Here is a 22,235-nt window from a genome sequence, read left to right on the forward strand (position 1 = left end):
CTTCCGCAGGTCAACGAAATGCTGAACGGGTGAAGGCATGGATACAGGAGATGTAAATGTGAAGTGGCAAGTGTGTGACCTCAAAGTCTGTTTGTTAAATGACTGTCATTTTGTACAATTGGCTTGTAGAAATCATAACATACCGTGGGAGGAAATCTCACCTTTGTACTTCCTGCTTGTATGTCACAATAATTATAATATTGCAACTTTAAACTGATTAATATTGGAAATGTAACCAAACCAACACTAGGACATAAAAATGTGCAAACAATTGGTTGAGCATCCTTAGTATTTGCACTTTTCAAGGATGAAATCAAGTGTAACATATTGTTTTAGGTCTAGATTGGTAATTTTGTTGATAAGATCAGCAATTTAACACCTTTATGGAAGCCCCCTTGTGAGTGCTTTTCTTGTTTTGTTTTTTTAATCCTCCTGACACTCTCCAAATGTTTCTTTCCTTGGACCAGGGGCCGTAAATATTTGGATAAAAAGATTATTGAAGGAGAGCTCGACATTGAGCTGTCAGGAGAACAGAGGAAAGAGAGGCAGGCGGAAGAGCAGATTTTTAATATGTGTTAACATTGTTTTCCATATTCAATGAGATGAGAATGTGGTAAAAATACAAATGTATTTAGTATTACTAAATCATGCCAAATCTTAATATTACCATATTATGTAAAAAGTTTGACCTGATATTGATTGTCCAACATGAATACATAACATTATACATTCATCAGCCATTTCCAACTTCCCAATAACTCTTAACTTAATTACTCTACGAAATGATTTAAAGAACAATAATAATTATAATCATTTCCTTCCGGGTCTCAAGAGGTTTTCAAAGCTAATATTTTATATATTATTTTATTTTGAGTTAACAGAACTTACTCTTGCTTTGGGAACAAGACATAATACATGAATCCTGTTGCAAATACAAATAATAACAACCTCATTCCACTGATTTACTGCATGCTCTAGATTCGGTTACCAACTATGTTTGGTAATTATGGATCAAACATCTTTGTGTGGATTAAATCCATGACACAATTAATCCAGTGCTAGGATAATGAATCACTTGGGTATTTGTAGTTTGTTCTTGAGCTGGTGAAGGATATTGTGTCATCATAACACAGTAGCAAATGGGTGCCTTTGTGTATACTGCTCGCAGCTCTTGTCTCGCCTCTGGGCGATGCATTACAGCAGGTAATTACACACTTTCCCCCCGAACAGACTCCTAAATAGCTCCCTCTCTCTGTTCTCTGAGGATTTTTTGAAGGCTTAATGCATCAACACCACAACAAATAAATGTAGGGATGCCTACGCCAATTACTTTGCCATTACTTTGCCATTACTTTGGTGCTGCTAGGAATCAAATGGTAGAGCAACTCAATATGTTTCCCATTCTACTCTTTTTGAATTATACACAAACGCATTACTCCTATTTTAAAAACAAAAACAGCTTGGCACTGATTTACTTCACTGTAATATGTTAACCCATCTTTTTACCTTGTGTCTTTTCCTTTTCCTGCCTTTTGACATCCCTTTTTGCTCCTCTTTTCTCTTCCAATCTGTTTTTTCTATCTCAGGCTGACTCTTGTCCTGTCCTGCCCTATGGACTTGAAGAATTTCCCAATGGACATTCAGACCTGTACAATGCAGCTTGAAAGCTGTGAGTTTTCTTCTTTATTTCCTCTTCCTCTCGTCTCACATACCTTTTTGTTTTCCACCTTCTTCCTGATTTTTACCTTTTCCCGGCTATCTTGCTATATTTCAAGAGAACTGTATCATGAATATAAATGTCCATGTGAAGGTTCCCTGTTATCTTATTACATCTCATTTGTTCTCAAAAAACAAAGATTCAGAATAAATAGTGAATCGATTAAACTTTGCAGGTTTATCTGCAGCAATCTAAGATGCAAAGATGTCTGGCTAACTAGTTTATTTCCTACATAACGCAGCATGACTTCTAACACCAAGGTGTATTTCACACTACATTATATTGTGAGATGAGCACATCAATTTTTGAGAGTTTCCCCCACCATATAAAAGCACTAGACGCTTATCTATCAGAGTGTTGTTGTTGTTGGCAGTCCACAGCAAACACAGGCTTTTCTCTTATTTTAACTTTAAAGGTAAAACATAATGTTGAGAGGTTCACATTTTGTCAGAAGTCAGCTTTAAACTTTGAGCGAGCCAGAGACAGACTGAAATTAATATAAACGTACTGTACAGTATGTTCTGCGTACTGCCTACTAACTGAACAATGATGTTGAGTCTCTGCATCACATGACTGTATTGGTCTTGACAGTCCAAGCGACCATTGAATAAAAATGGTTTACCCAAAATGTAAATCAACAGAACCTCTTCAACTAAATGTATTAATTCCTTTGTTTTATTGCAAATTAAAATGATTAAATAGTTTTTTACTGTATCTTAAAAACATTCGCCCTCACTTTATCCAACAGTCATCCTTGCAGGCTTCTGAAGAGTTGCAGTGCATTTGGGGCGATTTCACGACTCTTAGCAGCTCTTGATTATCAAGTATACATCTGGACATTTTTCACGTACACAAAATTCCCATATTATATGCAGCTGGGTCGCTCTTCAATGGCACTCTGAAAATAAAACATATTTCTCATTGTTTTCGTTGTAAACTGCAGAGAGTGCAACGTTTGACATGTGTTGCAAAAAATAGGTGGCTTTAAAAAAAATCCACTGTTTACCATTCTTGTTCATATTTACAGCACATTTATTAAAACGCCGCTGTTGAAGAAATGTACAAAAAGGCATTTGAAACCTTATAAAATGTTATTACAGTGATAAAATGTGGGGGAAGAATAATTTTCTTCCCTTTCAGTCTTCCCTTGCCTTTAGCAGAGATAGCATCTGCCCTCATGAAACCAATTTCCAGGATATAAATAATAAAACTTCAATTTTGTGTCCCTTTTATTATATGTTACCCAGCCGCTGTGACTAGAGGTGACCTACATTCCAGTCATAGGGACAAAAGAACTTGTAGCAAAAAGGAGGAAACAGAAGGAGCACTCGTACCCAGTGCTTGAATTGGAATGAAAAAGGTGCCAGTACTCTAAAATCAGCAACTTTTTCAAGTCAATTTTATATATACAGCCCACAAACAAGAATTTGGCTACTATAATGCTGGTGGGTTTGTCTCTTTACTACTGTATATTTTAGAAAGGTTCACTGTACTTAACATTTTTTATGATAGGCAGCGGATATGGCTAAAGCTCAGTAAGGTCAATATTAACTGAAAATATAGCAATCAAAGTCTAGATCTTCTGCTGAAGACACATGAAGCAGAGACCTTTCAGGTGAGAGCCCCTCTGGTGGTGTTCAACATTAATGACAAGGAAACAAAGCTCTGGTCAGAAGCATTTTTTATAAAAAGCTTTAACAAAATTAAGTATTTCTGTACATTTTGAATGCAATCTAACTTTCCAACTCAGAAAACGAATAACGAAAAAGTGCCAAAAGTCTTCTCACATGGCTGAGCTGCTTTGCAATATACTTCACCACTGAAGAATACAAATATGTATAAAGTAAACTATGATGCAATCTAACTTTCCAACTCAGAAAAATGATAAAGAGCATGAACAAAGAACATGTCAAAACAAATGCAAAATTTGCACAATCTAAAATGAGAAACTGTAACTGCAAGTAACAAAGTCTGAGCCATGGTAAAGAGTTACATTGAACACCAAGCTGATCAGATAACTCCCTGGTTGGTCTGAAGTCCTTCTATCTCCAGGATCTGTACAAATCGGCACATTATGCCAAAAGTCTTCTCACTGGGTGAGCTGCTTTGCAATATACTTCACATTGTTAGAAAAGGCTCCAGAAGGCCTTGGGGACATCAGTATCAGGGGCTGGAGCTGGACAGGCTCTTTCATCAGCACTTCTCCTTCCCTTTGCCAGCCAGGACCTCACATACTGTTCCGGATTGAACTGTCCTAGTGATGGTCCATTACATTTAATGAAAACCAGGCTGGACAGTCGGCTGACAGAGAGAGCATTCCTTTTTGCAGTAAGGATATCGTTCATGCAGCTGAATGCCCGCTCACACTCACTAGTGGAGACAGCGATGGTTCGGACTGCTTTCAGTAGAGGCTCCATGGCAGCAGGTGTACGGGATGCCCTGGTTTCCTTGTATTCGCGAAAGCCCTGAACAGTCTCTCTTCTGTCCACTTTCAGCACTTCGCACAAACGTAGCACCTCTACGTCCCCATACTGTATGTCTAACTCCTCTTCAGGCCAACTTCCAGGATGGATAACTTTCATGTCCTGGATTAGCTGATTGTCCCGGGCCTCCCGGCCATGTAATGGAATTTCTCTTGTGCTGACATGAGAGGAGGTTGTGGAAGTCATTCTGTGTCTCAGATTCTCTACAATACTGCGGAAAAACTGACCTGCATGAATCTGTACAAGCCTGCCATTCTCACGCAGGGCAACACCCTTGAAGGACTTCTCAGCTAGAGCTGTATGAACTGTAGTCATGTGTGGGCCAGGCATGGTGACCATGGATTCAAAAACTCGTATTTCTCGAGTTAAGAGCCTATCTGCTGTAGGCAGTGTCATCTCTCTTTTTTGGAGTTGCCGAGAGAGGTCGCTGAGCTCTGTGAGCGCATCGTACATCAGTCCCAGATTGCTGACAAACGTTGCAGATGTGAGCACATCATCCAGGCCCTTGTACTTTGCTCTGTCTCTGGAATCCCTGCTCGTGTCGTTTGCAGCATTTGTGAAGTGATCATGAAGCACTCGGTAGTTTTCCCAGACTGCTCTGACGCTCCTTTCACTTGAAGCCACCCAGCGGATGGACAAAACACGCCCTATCACCAGGAGATGCTGTCCGACTGCTTGCGCACACTGCGCTAACTGCCTCTGATTTTTGGGGGAGGCATGGAACAAGGAATAGAGTTTGTCAAAAAAGATCTGGAAATGATTGAGCCCTGAGACCTCCTTGACCACATCCCCAACTGCCAGCTCTAGACGATGATTGGAGCAGTGCCACACAAACAGGCTTGGGAATTTACTACACAACTGGGTAGCAACGCCTGTTCTCTTCCCTAGCATGACTGAAGCCCCATCACATGCAAAAGAAACGAAACACTGACCTAAAAAGTCCTCGTTAAAATCTCTTCCAAGACACTCCATTAACGCCTTTGTGATGTCATCAGCCGTTGTTCCATCCAACTCGATCAGCTCCCAAAAAAAACGTTTCGGGCTCAGCATCAGCTAATGCTGAGCGTAGACACACAACAAGCACCGTTTTACCACTAATAGTGGTAGATTCATCGACCAAAACACAGAGTTTTCTTTGGTTTTCTGTAATGTCTTTTGCCATTTTTTTCTTCAGCTCATGAGCTATGTGGTCGATGATTTCGCCACAGGTTTTATTGGAGTGCAAAACCCTGCCCACGTTCAGCCCATTCAGTTTCTTTACATTCAAATCAATTGGCATGTCTGTGAATGGCCGGCTATGTTTGCCAATTTTATATGCCGTTCGAAAAACTCTGATAGTGGTGTCTAATTCAGATTTATGCATTGACTGCACTTGATGTTGAATAGTTTCACGTGAAGCAGATGTAAGGATGTCAGCAGCTTTTACATGGGCTTGTGATTCTTTATGTTCTTTGATTTTTTTTCTCAGGCTAGCTTGTTGTTTGCCCTTGTCAACACCGAAATGAGACACTGCACACTCACCCCATTCAGTTGACAGTTTCAGTCCTTGTCCAGTGTGTATTCCCAAAGATTTGACATCTCTGCATATCCGACATCCTAGCTTCTTATCTTTAAGAAGGAGCCATGCATTGGTCTTGCAAAAATATTGCACCTGGTCCGTTGTCCAGCAGTCAGGTGCATCGCTTTGCCCGGTGTTGGTGGTGGCAGTTGCGCCAGCAGCAGCTAACGTTAGAGGCTCTGGAGGAGGCGGCGGAGCTAGTGCTAATGCTAATGCACTAGAACTTGGAGCAGGAGGATCAACCAAAGAAAGCTCCCCATCAGACACAATTTCCAACACAGGCACAGCATTCTCTGTATTTGAAGTTTCTTCCGGCGACAACCGCTGTCTTTTTGCACTTTTATTAATCCACGCTAACATTTTAGAAATGCTAATTTGTGACGTGACTTGCTTTCCTTCTCTCGGGGGCGTGCCTGCTCTGTTCTATCACTCTACATAGCCACCCACTGGGTGGGAGTTGCACTGCATAAACACAACACACGTGCATCTAGGTATGTAAATTGTAAAGCATTAAAACATGGTTTTACTAACAGTTTTCAGTATGTTGTTACTTCGGCATTATTATTATTATTATTATTTTGAAACGTGTATTACTATTAAATCACGGTCAAATAGGTTAATTTTGACATAGTCGTTTCCACCACAGTATTTACATGGAGAAGATAAGCCCCGCCCCCTCTCCAGCACGTTCTGTTTGAATGACAGGAGTAAACAGCTGACAGCCGCTGTGAAACTCCAGCGGTTAGAGCGATGAGAATGTCCGTTCGGCACCTCATGACGCATCTACTGAGTACCGGGCGGCTGAATATGGATGTATAATAAGAACGGCGGGAGAGTGTTGAGTACTGGCACGGTGCATGAGTACCGGAGTACCGCCAGCATGCCGGTACTGAGCAAGAAGTGCCGGTACTCCATGGGTCAGAACCAGAAGTGCCGGTACTGCGTACCGGTGAGTACCGGCCCAATTCCAGCACTGCTCGTACCATGAAGTCACTGCACCTTTTCAGAAGCATCTCACAAATAAACAAGTCAAGCTGAATACTGGTATCTCTACCTAGGTCCTTATCTGATTCAACGAGGAACAAGAGTTATTGGTTTGTAAGGAACTAGTCAGCCACTCTTTGTGCAAGAGGCAGCATGATTTATTTCTGCAAATTAACACAGGGACAAACTGATAAAAAATCCAATAAATGTAACGCACAACGTACGTCAGCCAGCATAACAACAAAAATATAAATAAATGTTACCCTTTAGGAAAGTAAGGGAGACGACTTGTGACAAATGTTTGCTGGAGCGGCCGTGTGTGTGCATGTGCTGGGTGTATCACATCACACTGCCATTAAAGGAGGCGTAATCATTCCTGATTAAAGGCTTGGTGAGGACACTTGGCATTGTGTTGACAAGCGCCAGTACACCACCCAAGGGTGTGATCACCTTGGCTAGAGCTCAGTGTTAAGACGACATTATAGGTTTTACTGCCACAACTGGAGCTGTAGAAAAATGAGAAAGCGCGAGAGAGGCGGGTGATTGAAAAAAAAAATGAAGAGGAGAGTCATCTTTGGGGTTTAAGAGAGCCAAGGCCAATCTTCTTTTCTGGCCTTTGATGCCACGGGCTTATAAGAAGAGAATAAGGCAGAATCGTATTGTTGAGTCTATTTATACGACACATCAAAGGCTTATATGCAGCCTTTACCACTTCGCTTTGCCCTGAGCCATTAGCGTCCAATAAGCATAAATACACTTTGTAACTTACACCATAAGTAAAAAGCAAACCGTACTATGTGAAGCATCACCGTGACTGCATTAAGGACGTGGCTTTCATTAGGTGAACAGCTTTTTACCATGAAAAGACAAATGGCATGTTACTAACAGTGATTAGTCTGCCCTGCTGAGATATTCCAGACATTATACCTCATGACTTTCATTGTATTGAACCTAAAATGCCAATTAAATTTGACGCCTCTTAGCTGTAGTTGGAAGCCAACAAAATAGCTTTTCATCATCTTAGAAAAGCAGGGTTATTTACTTCTCTTATTGTGCAGGATGTGTGAATGACAGTGAACCTGTGATAAGTGTGGTTTTTCCTGGCGTGTTGGCAAGATGGAGTATAACATCTTGAATAATTGATGCCTTGGTTTCACAGCCCTAAGGGTCCCAGTGGACATCGGTATTATTCAGATGTACAAGAAATGCTGCATTTTTAATAATAATAAGGTAGCTGTGAGAAGGAGGAGAGCAACCCTCGAAAAAAGCAACGGTGTGTAAATAAGCTAAATAATTATCGTCTTATTCCGAGTGGTTTACTAAACTGTGTATTCAACTTGCAAAAATAAAAACATTAAATGCCATTATATTTCCAGTTTGAAAATCTCCAGTTGCACTAATCATCTCAGCATACAACATCACTGTCACAAGCAGATATGCTCCTCATGTCCCCCTTTACTCTGTAACCTTCAAGCAACCACAACAACATGACTGGATCTGTGCTGGGTGACCTTTACTGTGACAAACGTGATGGCAGAGGCTAGCTGGTAGCTGGACAGATGGGCAAAAGCAACATTATATCACCACAATCTTCAAAAGTTCATTCTCTCTTTCTCTCTGGGTCTCATTAGCGAATGGCAAGGTTGTGCTAGTTGTGGTGTGGAGAAAAGTGATTATGTAAAAGGAAGAAGAGGATGAGGAGCAAGAATATTTACCAGCAAATGCAGTAGTGCACTTGGTACTGTGCAATACCTTGAAACATACAGGAAAAAACATAAATTGTCCGATGCTGACAATACGAAATGTTATTCCTGGTGTGAGATGCATTTCCTGTTCATGGTCAGCAAACACATATACAGCTTAATTTGAATGTGTACTTGTACTGTAGAACCGTTGCTGAAATATCAATACAATGTTGAGATTGATGACCTGCAGCTGCAAGTAAAATGCATCACTTCCTAAAATGTTATTGGAATCTGAGCTGTAACATTTAGGTGGTAATATAAAGATGTGTCATCTCTAAAATCTGGAGGGACTTTCTAAATAATGAAGAGCATCTCATTCTCTCCTCTGCGATGTAATGTTGAAAAATGTATCACCAAGGTATGCCAGAATTGGTCTTTAAATGTGCAATATCCATGGACATAATAACAAAAGGGGAATTCATACCATATCAAATGTATATCTGAGCTTTAGTGAAAGAGAAACGAAATGTCTTACTATTTTTCCCTCGTTGAAATAACTTCTCCATCTCCTCTGTACTCTTTTCACAGTTGGTTACACCATGAATGACTTAATCTTTGAGTGGCTGTCTGAAAACCCCGTTCAGGTGGCTGACGATCTCACCCTCCCCCAGTTTGTGCTAAAAGAGGAGATGGATTTGGGCTACTGCACTAAGTCCTACAACACAGGTACATAATACACTCCATATACAGTGTTGAGAAACGAAGTTGAAAACACAAATTGAAATAAAGTGCTGGCGCTTGTTTTGTATGCTGAGGCATGTTGAAGAAGTTGGGTATGCAATAGAGATTGATCAACTACAAAAACTTGAACACTAAACTCTTTGTTCTTGTTGTGATGCAACTGTTTCATGCTGTCGGGTTAAAAAAAGGGGACATTTGCTTTTCAGTGCTTGCTGTTAAATAAGAACATGTGGGCTGCCTCATTCCAAAATAGATTCAACAAGCCATTCAGATTTGGCTCCTCTTCCTATATGTCACATGCAGGATATACCGCCCCTTATCTGAGTATATCCAGAGCTTTAGAACTATTACACAAAGGTTCGCCAGGATTTTCTCACAAGCGAATCAGAGCAGAATGTGTTTTTACAGGAGGATAGTGGGTTAAAGAGACAGGTGCCAAAACAGAGCGGTTTAAACCGTATATGTATATAAAGACTGATCAAATGAGGAGAGTAATGTGTTTTTTGAACGTTAAAGCATTTTCTTGTCAAAAACATGTTATGATAGAATCACAAAATCCAATATTGAACATGGAAATGAACAACATATGTCCTCTTTAACCAAAACGTATCTTTATTCAATGTCTTAATTATGCATCTACATTGTTTTTTCATTTGCAAGTGCCTTTATCCTTTCAAGTGTGAATTGCTAATAGAAATGGATGAACAGAGTAATACACAACTTCTCTTTAAACAGTTGAATGTACAATGTCATGCATCTTCAGGTAAATTCACCTGCATTGAGGTGAAGTTCCACCTGGAGCGTCAAATGGGCTACTACTTGATCCAGATGTACATCCCCTCCCTCCTCATCGTCATCCTCTCATGGGTGTCTTTCTGGATAAACATGGACGCTGCACCCGCTCGAGTGGGTCTGGGCATCACGACCGTACTGACGATGACCACGCAGAGCTCCGGTTCGAGAGCCTCTCTGCCCAAGGTGAGTCTGAAGATATATGATGGTTTGTTACTAATACAGTAGGTGACATTGCTTGTGGATAGCTTTCACTGCAAACTGGACAGGAAGAACCAAGATGCCCCATGATGGGTATGAATTAGCGTTGAGGCTGTGAATATAGTTTTATTTTAATTAATTAGACAGTTTTAAAAGATGATGTTGTGATATTCAAGGCATTTCTTGCTCACCGCTAAAAACATCCCCCAAGAAGTGATACTTGATTTAGAAATGACGTTACCATTTCTTACTGATAATTCCTGACAAGCCCGATCCAAATCCTCCATGAAACAAGTGACAGACAGACAATGGATTACTGAGGATTGCGAATGGTAAACTGGTTGCATCTACATGGGTTTGGTAGGCATTTGGAAGGAGCTTTGGAAAAAGAGGATCTGCTATGAGAGCGTGTAAAGTCATGAAATGCTGACTGTGCACTAGGCAATTTTAATCTAATTTTGGACAAGGCAAGAGATTTATGAGGGATCAGATAAACAAGTGCCAGGTGGGCTGAGGACGCTGGCACGTGAAAGACGTGAAGGACTCCCAGATCCCCGGGGAGAAGGTCAGGGGAAAGATAGGCTATATTAGATCAGCAGGGAGGTGAACACTTTTTCCTGGTTGGCTAATGAATAACAACAATAGATTTCCTTGATGATCGAGGACTGGCCAACAGTTGAACTGACATTCAATATCAGAGCAAAAAGCATAGCAGCAGCACTTCCTACATTACCAACAGCGTTAGAAAGGTTATAATAGGTTTCATATCACAAGTTATCCTGTTTAAATGTAAGCAATGTAACAATTTAAATAATTGTATCAATGCAAGTTATTTCATTTGAATACTTTTTTAATTACTTTTTAAAACTGGACAATAAAGTCCTAAAAATTAAACTCTTATGCCAAACTTTGGCTCAAGTAATAGTGATTACCAAAACTGCCTAAAATGTGAAAAATAAAATGTGGTTTTAAGTGTAACAATAGAGGAAAGGGCTTCAATTCAATATAAAAAAACAACGACATTATTATTATTAAATAAAATAGTGCAATATAAATAATAGTACTTTCCATTATTTTATATTTTGTATAAATAAACAAAGCGATAACTTCTGAACAAAAATCAAATGTATATATTTTAAATATATATATTTTGTGACAGTTCAAGTATGACATTTAGATGTAGTGGAAGTATTGATTAAAACACAGCTGAGATGTTCCCGGAGTTTATCCCTTCTGATTTGTCATTAGGCCGGGGGTTTCCTCTCCACTTTCACATGTAACTGAGAAAACTGCTGCTGAATTGTGTGAAGTTTCCACACAATACATTGCTCAGTGGGCATTGCTGATTGGCTGTGACATCTCAACTCTCATGACCGGACGGGGCTCCCCTCAAGTCTCGAGCTGTGACCTGTCTCGTGGCAATGTGTCAACTGCCCCCATCCCACAGACTCATTACACATATAGACCCTCCCAAAGATGTGTCATTACGTGCCTAAACTGAGGAATGGGTAGATTGTGATGAAGCCATGGATTATCCGTTATAGCCTCATTGATTGGCTGTTGATGACTGTGACCTTGTGTGTTTCTCAGGTGTCCTATGTGAAGGCCATTGATATTTGGATGGCGGTGTGCCTCCTGTTTGTGTTTGCTGCCCTTCTGGAGTACGCAGCAGTTAACTTTGTGTCAAGGCAACACAAGGAGTTCATCAGGCTGAGGAAAAGGCAGCGGCAGCAAAGAATAGTAAGTGTATATGACACACACACAAAAGCTTGTCAAACACACACATTGTGGCAGATTCTATAAATGTAAGCATGTTGAGCACACACAGACTAAAGCATGCTTACACACAGTGACGGACAGTAACTAAGTGCATTTACTCAAGTAATGTACAATTTTTACTTTACTTAAGATTTTCCATTTCCTGCTCCTTTATACTACCCCCTTGCTATTCAAAGGGGAATGTTGTCCTTTTTATTTAACTACAGATATTATATTACAATAATTTAAAAAAGGACAATCAAAGTATCATTATGTTCTTATAAATGATCATGTACTTTATTGACCCCTTTGTAAAATTCCCAAGCTACCTGTCAGTAAATATAGTTTTTAAAAAGCTACTTCTTTACCAGCTGCAACATGATCACAACAAAAAAGAATCAATTACTTCGAGTCCAATCAATTACATTATGCTGAAAGTGGCCGCTGTGCGTAATCATTTCTTTTTACTTTTGGTAGTAGCTCATATGTAACTTAAACAAGATTTTAAATGTACTGTACCTTTGAGTTATATCCAGTATTTCTACAATGTGTACCCCTTTTACTTCCTTACTTCATCCAACTCTGGTTACACACACACTTAAACACACTCACATTGTGGCAGATTCTATAAAATAAAGCTTGAGGAGAACGTATACACACACACACACACACACACACACACACACACACACACACACACACACACACACACACACACACACACACACACACACACACACACACACACAACACACACACACACACACACACACACACACACACACACACACACACACACACACACACACACACACACACACACACACACACACACACACACACACACACACACACACACACACACACACACCACACCCACACACACCACACACACACACACACACACACACACACACACACACACACACACACACACACACACACACACACACACACACACACACACACACACACACACCACACACCACACACACACACACACACACACACACACACACACACACACACACCCTGTCAGCCTCTATAACATTGACTTATGCCTCTTGTTATTGTGGGACGCAGTATATTCAGGAACTGACAACATCAGCACGCTACAGCTGGCTGTCATATTTCATGAGGCAGATCGGCTCATTTCTGTTCAGCTCGTTTCCATAGTGAGCACTGACCTGAGAAAAGTTTTGTTGATCCTTTCTCTTTCTCTCCATCACTACATTCAAAAGCATCAGCCTATCACATCAACCACATGCCAGAGTAAAACACTAACCCTGCATTCACACGCAACATCTTTAGACCTGTTGTCAGTCTGACACTTTTCCACTGCATTTGTCACTGCCTGTGTGTAATACAATACTATCTGCTTTAATTAGTTTATATGACAAGAAAGTGAGCACTAACCACTTTCTTTAGATACTGGTATTTCTTTAAATACTATAACTCTTCAAATTATTAATTTGTACTTTAACTTAAGGCATGCACTAAAGCCCTTAAAAAATGTACCTTGAAAAATAAGTATATATATATAGTTTGTTAATTATGCAAACGGTATTGCTTTTATTCAATTGTAATGTACTGTATTGTTTTTCATATCTACCTGCCCAGGGACCATAGACGTAAATAGGCTTTACAGCTTATTGGTTTGGGTTGTTCATGGCACCTGTTAAATAAATGTATTAATCAAACTAATGTAAGAATAATGTTTTTGCCATGTTGGAGGGAGGTCATCACGTTAAAATAAAAATAAAAACATAAATCTTACTAGGTACATATAGTCACTGTGTCACTTTAAACATCCCTTTCAGCCAAACATAATACGTTTCCTCAATTTGATCCATATATTGACAATCATCAAAGCCATCAGCGTGTCACTAGCACAGAGAAGTGAGAGACCTAGTTTGACACAGAAATGTTTGTCTCAAGAGGAACAGAAGAGACATCTTGAGAATCCCATTAAACTGCTCACTGGCTGGGCAGCTTCCCAGACTCATGGCAAAGTTCCCTGTAGACGAGGAAGAAGACTCCAGCAGATTTACGGGCAGTCTGCCCTCATGCATCGATACAGGAGAGAGAAAATGACTCTCTGTAGGGGAAAATACTTCTATGGTCAACATCAGATGCACAATTACTCCCACTCAGGACTTTGAGGTCGCAAACTATCCATTTGAGGGGTATTGACACATGAGCCGGTGTGTTGTAAGAGAGGGGGTTTGGGAATCTGATGGAGTGTACAAATCCCAGACTGAGCAGGTTCAATCAATGCACATTCAGCTTTGTGTTTGGCATCTTTGGTGCTCTCTGAGCCAAAATATCAAGCCTTTGAAATAACAAAATCTGAAAAATAGAGCTTCCATTTATAGTCTTTACAGAAATAACTTGAACTGTCGCCTTGAGGATTCTTTATTCGTCTTCAAAGCCAGTTCCCCAGTCGAACAGCCGCAGATAATGTCCTGTATTATCACACTCACAGCCCCTCTTTAATTAAAAGCTGAGAGGGCCTGCTTGAGTTTATTGTTTGAATGTGATGTTTGCATGTTTAATTACTTTATTGTTGGCATGGCACAGGTAGGTTTTCCATTTAAATGAAGCAGGGGGACTTCTTGTTCCCAGCTAAATGTGCAACCCAGTCTCACGGTTGTTATAGTCACGACATTTCATCTATTGATTCGTGTTCACCAACACGATTTCCCCCTTTTTTTCGTGTCACACAGAACGATTTTAAAAGCAATGTCTTTCTATTGGTAGTATGTTTCGTGCCTGCAGCAAGTCTTTTTGTCCGTTCGGGTCTTGGAAGACCGGAAGCTGTGGGGTTCATAAAAACATGTTCTTACTCAATATCAAGCCACGATTATTGTTTTTATTTTAAATCGTATAATGTCGGACTTTTTTTGTCGTCTGTGAGGAAAAGAAATGGGGCTCAGAGCCTCAGAATACTGAAATCTGTATTTTTTTTAATCTTTTTTTCCTTCTAATTTGTTATTATTTTCTAAATAACACACTGTTATTTACTCACCAATAACACACAATTATCCTTGCTTTTATTTATTTGTTTAATTCCATAATCTCGGGCTTTTTTGGCGTCCGTCAGGAACTGAATTTCAAAATAAAAATAACCGGAAACAGACGTAGGCCTATAAGGGACATTTCGAGCATCATTGCGATACACAATAAACACAGGGGGAGTCGCCAGCGTAGCTCACCGGCGGCCATCTTGCCACAGTCAACAACTACTGCTACAGCTGTTGTGAGGTGAGTGATCTGCACAAAAATACTCTTAACTCGCTGAAATCTTGACTGATTTACAAACGGTTTGGTTTATTATAAACGTTATTAGCATGGCTATGATACAGGAGACAACAAGACATGTTGAAAAAAAAAAGTTAATGATTATAATTATAAGTATGCAGTATCATAACTACATCCTTGATGTTTATAACAAACCAAACCGTTTGAAAATTGGTTGAAAATTGAGCAATCTATGATTATTTCAATAGTGCACCATAGACATAATGTTATGAATGAGCGAGCTGCCGGTGGCAAGATGGCCGCCATGTGGCAACGTCGGTCTCCATTGGCCAGCAGCGCGGGTGAGTCATCTAGTGTTTATATATATATCTATGCGATACACTGAACTGATTACCCAAGATCCTCAGCTATGGTTTAAGCTCGCTGATTGGATGTTTTAGCCGCAATGCATGTAGGGATATGGTGTTAATGCGATATTAAATCCGAAAAACATTTCTGAGTTTAGGATGGCCGAAGACACTACACTACACTACCCATGATCCCCAGCTATCGTGTGTATACTGTCCCCGTGATTAATCTTCAAGCTCTGGGATTGGATGTTGGAGTGGCAGTGCGCCAAGGTTACGCCGAGCGTCAAACAGCTGTTTGAAATGGAACGAAACCACGCCAGACTATCCAAAACTGGAATCGAACGTCCCCCCAGAACTACAGTACACATGCTAGCAATTGTGTTTCGCAAAATGTTCTATGGGACGTCTCTACTGAACGTTTTCGTTTTTCCCACAATTAGAAGTTACCAGTATTAAACACATTGGTGTTATCAAATGTAAAACATATAATTAATAAATGGGTGAAAATCGCTTGTGTCCATAATGCGCAGCATTAATATACCCACATGACAGCTCATTGTTACTTTGTAATTCTACTCCACTACAATTCAGAGGTTAACCTGGTATTTTTACTCCACTACACTTATTTGAGTTACTTTGCAGATTCTGATTAATGATGTGAAATATAAACAACCCTTAAATCAGACTTTAGTTACACCTGAGTAAAATTCAGGTAAGGTGATTGTCAAGTGCCAACAATCAGGAGAGATATTTGATAGTTGGTGCTTGAGAAGACTAAACATGTATCTGCAATTGACATGAATGGAAACGAGTAATAAAGTATATTCATTACTCGTTATTCTCTACTAATAGTTCATTAAAGACTGTATATTATGGCTATTTTGCACATCCCTTTCAAGATTTTCTAAGGTTTATTGACATATCATATACACAACTATAGTGTAGTTATGCAATGAATGAAACACTTGGGTCACAGGTTCCTCAACAGTGCATTACAAGACATCTATCAATATGTGTGTATACCTCCACCATTAAACTGTCATATTATGCACATTTCTTATTTTATCTACATAAGAGTATAATTCATATGTATAATATCAGTTAACATAAGTGCTTCAACATAGTTAACATTGCAGGAAAGCAATATATTAGACGTTAAGTACTTTGTCAGGCTTAATATGTATCTGTAGATAGATACCCCCAAAGCTTTTTCTTATTTAAAAGAAGACCTTAATCTAAAGTAGTATTTAATGTTTAAATAAAGGTTAATTCGTTTTTCTGTTTTGCACCTCCTCCTATTAATATCTTTGTACATCCTGCACTAAACTGTTTTATTGTAGAGATCACTTATAGTATCTTCTTGATTTTTTATATTCTATATTTCTATCATTGACCTTCTACTTTCCCCCTATGAAAGTATGTACTCTTAATATTTTTTTCATCAAATATAACACATAAAAACAATAATTCAATAACGTGATTGAACCACTAGGAGGTGCACACAAGCTACACACAGCCATAATAACTTTGTATTATTAGTGTAGGACACTTATGTATGTACAACATCTGAAGATGTGTAGTTTTATTCATGTTTTCACATAATTTTACAGCTATTTCAGACTCAGTATTTACATTCTTATATTCAAAGAAAATCAGTAATATCTTTAAAAACTACAAGTCCTTTTCTAGCAGCTGTGCACCGTTATGGTGTAAATATAACCTATCTACGAATTAGATCAAATGTAAAAGTCAGCTGAACTAGTGTTGATACTGCAAGGAGACGTATTGTGTGAAGAGAAATTGAAGATGTTGTTTAATTGTTGATATATTTATGATCCACGTCAAGTATTCAGTTTCGGCGGCATTTCTTCCAGTTTTTCCAAAGGTCTTCTCATCAGGGCTCTATAAATAAAGAACTACGGCAGATCTGTAATATGTAATGCAGCCGAACCGTGTATTACAATGCCGTTATGTGATGACTTTCAAAGAGAAAAGCAAGAACACTCGGAATAAAGTATTATTTTCTTCTTTTTTTTAAGTTTTTCGGATTTAATATCGCATTAACACCATATCCCTACATGCATTGCGGCTAAAACATCCAATCAGCGAGCTTAAACCAGAGCTGAGGATCTTGGGTAATCAGTTCAGTGGCTGTGTATGGCAATGATGCTCGAAATGTCCCTTATAGGCCTATGTCTGTTTCCGGTTATTTTTATTTTGAAATTCAGTTCCTGACGGACGCCGAAAAAGACCGAGATTATGGAATTAAACAAATAAATAAAAGCAAGGATAATTGTGTGTTATTTAGAAAATAATAACAAATTAGAAGGAAAAAAAGATTTTAAAAAATACAAATTTCAGTATTTTGAAGCTCTGAGCCCCATTTATTTTCCTCACAGACGACAAAAAAAGTCAGACATTATACGATTTAAAATAAAAACAATAATCGTGGCTTGATATTGAGTAAGAACATGTTTTTATGAACCCCACAGCTTCCGGTCTTCCAAGACCCGAATGGACAAAAATAAACATACTACCAATAGAATACATTGCTTTTAAAATCGTTCTGTGTGACACGAAAAAAAAAAGGGGAAAATCGTGTTGGTGAACACGAATCAATAGATTAAATGTTGTGACTATAACACAAAATGCCGCGAGACTGGGTTGAAATGAATAGGCCCATGTCCAAAACTGATTATAATTCAACGATTTATCTTACAGGAGAAAACTCTTGTTTCAAAACTATTGTTTCAAAACTAAAAGGTGAAATAAGGAGCAATAACTCTTGCTTCAATTTGTCTACCTTGCTTTCCAATGGAGATGTTTGCCAGTCAGCATGGGAGTGTTGAGTCGTTGCGGAAAGTGAATGACCTCCCAGGTAACGGCTCAACCTACAGGAACCTGAATCAGCACTGCAGCGCCTGTGCCAGGGTAAAAAATTAAACCCCATGTCAACCCAAGACCTTCAAACCGAATATTATTTCATGCCCCCCAGTCCTCCAAATTGATTGTGTCATTCAACTTTCATTTCAGACCTGAATATATCCTGAAATGTTCTCCTACATCCCAACCCGCTTTGTGCCGATCTCACCTCCAAGCCCTCCATTTATGACCTTCTGCCCCGTAATACAAACACTACTAACTTCTTGCCCTTAATTCCTTTCCAATGTTTAACTCAAATTTAAAGTCATGCATTCATTCCTCTTCCCTTGTTTTTTCATGTCAAACTTGTAATCTGCTTTTGTTCAGGACAATCCCCAAGAATGTTGGCTTTTATTACTGTTTTCATTTACTTGTTTTATTTTTTTAAAACAGCAATTCACCAAGAATTACATTTGGGAAATAGATATCTCCACCTTCCTGCAGTATTAAGATAAAACACATTGATACGCTCTTGTGCGATAAATATGAATATACATCCAGCAACTGGCTAGCCGGTTAGCTTAGCATAAATACTAGAAACTGAAGTAAGAGATAGCCAGGTTCTGTCAAGAGAAAACAATATTCCCCTACCAGCACCTCTAAAGTTCACTAACATATCATTATTTTCCAAAACTGAAGTTAAAAAACATAACTATCTTTGTAACATTTGGACAGGCACAGGCTAGCGGTTTTTCTAGCCGTCTTTATGCTTATCTAAGTCGATATATACAAACCACACAGACATGAGTATGACAGTGGTATACATTTATACAGGCAAAGAAAAAGGTATTTTTCTTCAAATGCTATAGCGATTACTTTTACAATTCATAATAAAGTGATTGCAGTGTGAATGAGCACTCTGTAAACAGCCACCTCCACAGTTACTTAAACACACTTTGTGCTCTGTGGAGAATAATCAGTCTCAGCTGATCTTATGCCAACAAATCACAAAGTGTGAAGCTGCTGCTGGGAGCACAGACGATGAGCACCTATTATCTTTAGAGAAACGCACCATTAGACTTTAGCACATGATGTACTGTATCGTTTAGAAAGGAGTTGGAGGGATAATTAAGCTATCCTAGAAGGGCCACAACTCTCTACCCCTCTGTTTGGTGGTGCACTTTGTCAGTGGTGCAACAGATAGTATTAAACTCTGAAATGAATCACGAGCATTCAACTAGGAGGAGGAGTTTACAGGATAGGAAGTAAACTACTAAGTCTTTAGCTAAGTGAAGGTGCGGGGTAAAGGGCAGTTGGCAGGGTTCAGAAGTCTGGGACATTTTTAAAGTACAAAATGAATACATTGTGCAGGACCAGACAGGTGGAGACATGTGGGAAATACATAAGTAGCATTGGACTTTTGTCAGGTGCTGGTAGTGTCTCACTGCCAAGTCCGTCCGGCACCGAGATTTGAAGTTCAGCCGAGAACCAGAGAACCGCCGGGGTCAGTGAGAGAGACACAGAAGAGGGAGGACACAGGGATCAGAGTTTTTGGGGCACTTCACACTGACTTCTAATAATCCAATTTAGATCCCACATCTTCCCTTTCCCCTGCTAAAGTGAATCTCTCAAAGTGTCAGAGGGCTGTCAGAGTTAAGCTGCATGTCTATTAATATTCTCTCTTTTAAAAAAAAGAAAAATGCCCTGCCATTCATCAAACATAATGCCAAGTGCAAGTTTTTTTGGAGAGGTTGAGGTCATGACTTTTTATTAATAGGCATTTTGAAAGGTCTATCATTCTGCAACTTTGAAAGGAGCCTGAAAGGAGAGACAGGGGTGAATTTCTTGATTAACTCCCGTAAAAAATATTTGCTTTCTTCCTTCTAATGATTATGCCCTCCGAAGACCCTCTTCGTGTAATTTCAACTTCAGAAAGCCTGGTGGGAAGAGAGTTCATCCGAGGCTAGGGTCAGTTTGTGCCTCTCACATATTACCATAATATGTTTGAAAAACCCAAGGTCCTTGTACGACACACTTTTCTCACCACAACTCTCCAAACCACTTGTTGCATAAGAAACAATTGTTTTTACCCACTTCTTAAAATGGTGCCTTTATTTCCTGGCAGCATTTATAGACTAACATGCTTAGTTTATATATGATCCTAACATTTTAAAGTCATTATCTGTTTTTAATTTAGCAAAGAATTTACTTTAGTGATATTTTTTTTGGGAATTGTTGTCCACAGTCAGAGGCCAATCTGTTTTCCCTATGCTTGACTCCACAGGAGGAGGAACTGGTGAGGGACAGCCGTGGTTATTACTTCCGGGGTTATGGACTGGGTCACTGCCTGCAGAACAAGGATGGCAACGCTGTGGAGACTGTGTTCACCCCCCCGCCGCCGCCCCCTCCCCCTCCAGTCACCGTCTACGACGGCGAGGTACTTCACAAGCGTTTTGTGGACCGGGCCAAGCGCATTGACACCATATCCAGAGCCGTGTTTCCCTTGAGCTTCCTCATATTCAACATCTTCTACTGGATCACCTATAAAGTGCTGCGACACGAGGACATCCATGCAAATTTGTAGAACGCTCTCTCCCGACCCCAGTTATTACATTTTCTTTCTTTCTCTGAACCAAAACTGCCTGTCAGATCTACATTACAATGAGGAAATGTGTAAAGAGGCATCCCTGCTTCTTAAAAACCATTGCTAAAAAAACGTTGTGCTCAGGTATGTTTTCAGGATCTCAGAAGAAGAGTGATTAAGCGGAAAGACAAGGTTAAGCTGCGTAGATTCAGGCTGGTGTCGTTTGTGATTCTCGCGTTCCTGTCTTGGTTTGATTCATCCGCATTACAACAGAGACAAATCACTGCTGGTACTTGTGGGTTCATGACCTTTGTATGAGATGATGAGACCTGATGTTGATCCTGGCTGAATGAGATATACTGACTTGAATTTTGCAATGCGTATCTTTGAATGTTTTTGAAAATTTGAAAAAGATTAAAACGGGATTTTTTTTACACCTTTAGAATATCTTATGGTTACGAATTGGTGCGGGGGGAGGAATGGGTCTTTGATATTTATTCATATTCAATAAGTGATGATAATACAATTAAGATTATATATATATATAAATATATACAGTGTATAAAGTGTATATTAACAAAAGCTGTTCATTAAACTGCACAAAGCACAAATATGTATTTCCTTTTGTCTAAATTTAAATAAATTGTTATTCTGCCAGGAAACAGAAATTATTTGTTTTCTCTTTAAGCTGAAGATCCGAATGATTACTCTGAATATTGATGCAGGGGTTGTGAAATACAGTCACATTACTTTTCTATTTCAGTCCTTTAATAGACTCCATCAGCTCAAAATCCCAAGAGGTAAGGAAAACACTTTAACCCAAAGTGGAAATCAAACGCTACAATAAAGCAAATTGTATATTTTGCATTATGCAAAATAAGCAATCAGTCACCATCAGTAGTCCTGGGTCTCTAAAGCTTTGTTATCATGGCTCTAATTGTTAGCCGTTACACTTCGATTCAAATCTGGGAAGAATCTGGACAAATTGTGGAGCTGCTATTTCTTTCCCAGTCTCAGGAGTGACTTTGAAGGTGTGGAAATGCAGGGTGGAGGTGGAGGGGGAGCATCGCCAGCGAGGGAGGACGAATGTTTTTTTTTTTGGTTTTTTTAATGGGAAATCAGAGGGTTGTTTTATCAACTAATGAGTTTGAAAAGGGCTTGGTGTTCCACTGCTAATGACAATTAATTCAGAGAGGCAGAGAGCCTACTGTCCTTTTGTCGGCAATCCTAATCAACTCCTCTGTATTGTATGGTTCCCC

General features: G+C 39.4%; 1 protein-coding gene across 5 annotated transcripts in view; it reads left to right on the forward strand.

Annotated features, from left to right (window-relative positions):
* Positions 1-21,410, forward strand: part of glra4a (glycine receptor, alpha 4a) — a 93,217-nt gene extending 71,807 nt beyond the window's left edge. For 3 of the 5 annotated variants that reach the window (XM_034208195.1, XM_034208194.1, XM_034208197.1), the window contains 6 exons: positions 1,587-1,669; positions 9,016-9,153; positions 9,932-10,146; positions 11,752-11,901; positions 18,351-18,461; positions 20,677-21,410. In XM_034208195.1, coding sequence (XP_034064086.1) covers positions 1,587-1,669; positions 9,016-9,153; positions 9,932-10,146; positions 11,752-11,901; positions 18,351-18,461; positions 20,677-20,976 — 997 coding nt within the window. In that variant the 3' untranslated portion in view covers positions 20,977-21,410. Of the gene's footprint in view, positions 1-1,586; positions 1,670-9,015; positions 9,154-9,931; positions 10,147-11,751; positions 11,902-18,350; positions 18,462-18,563; positions 18,605-20,676 lie in introns of those variants that run through there. The other 2 variants (XM_034208199.1, XM_034208196.1) reach the window with 2 other exon arrangements.
* The last annotated feature ends 825 nt before the right edge of the window (positions 21,411-22,235 follow it).

Source organism: Gymnodraco acuticeps, unplaced genomic scaffold, assembly GCF_902827175.1.
Source record: "Gymnodraco acuticeps unplaced genomic scaffold, fGymAcu1.1, whole genome shotgun sequence".
NCBI classification, from domain to species: Eukaryota; Metazoa; Chordata; class Actinopteri; order Perciformes; family Bathydraconidae; genus Gymnodraco; species Gymnodraco acuticeps.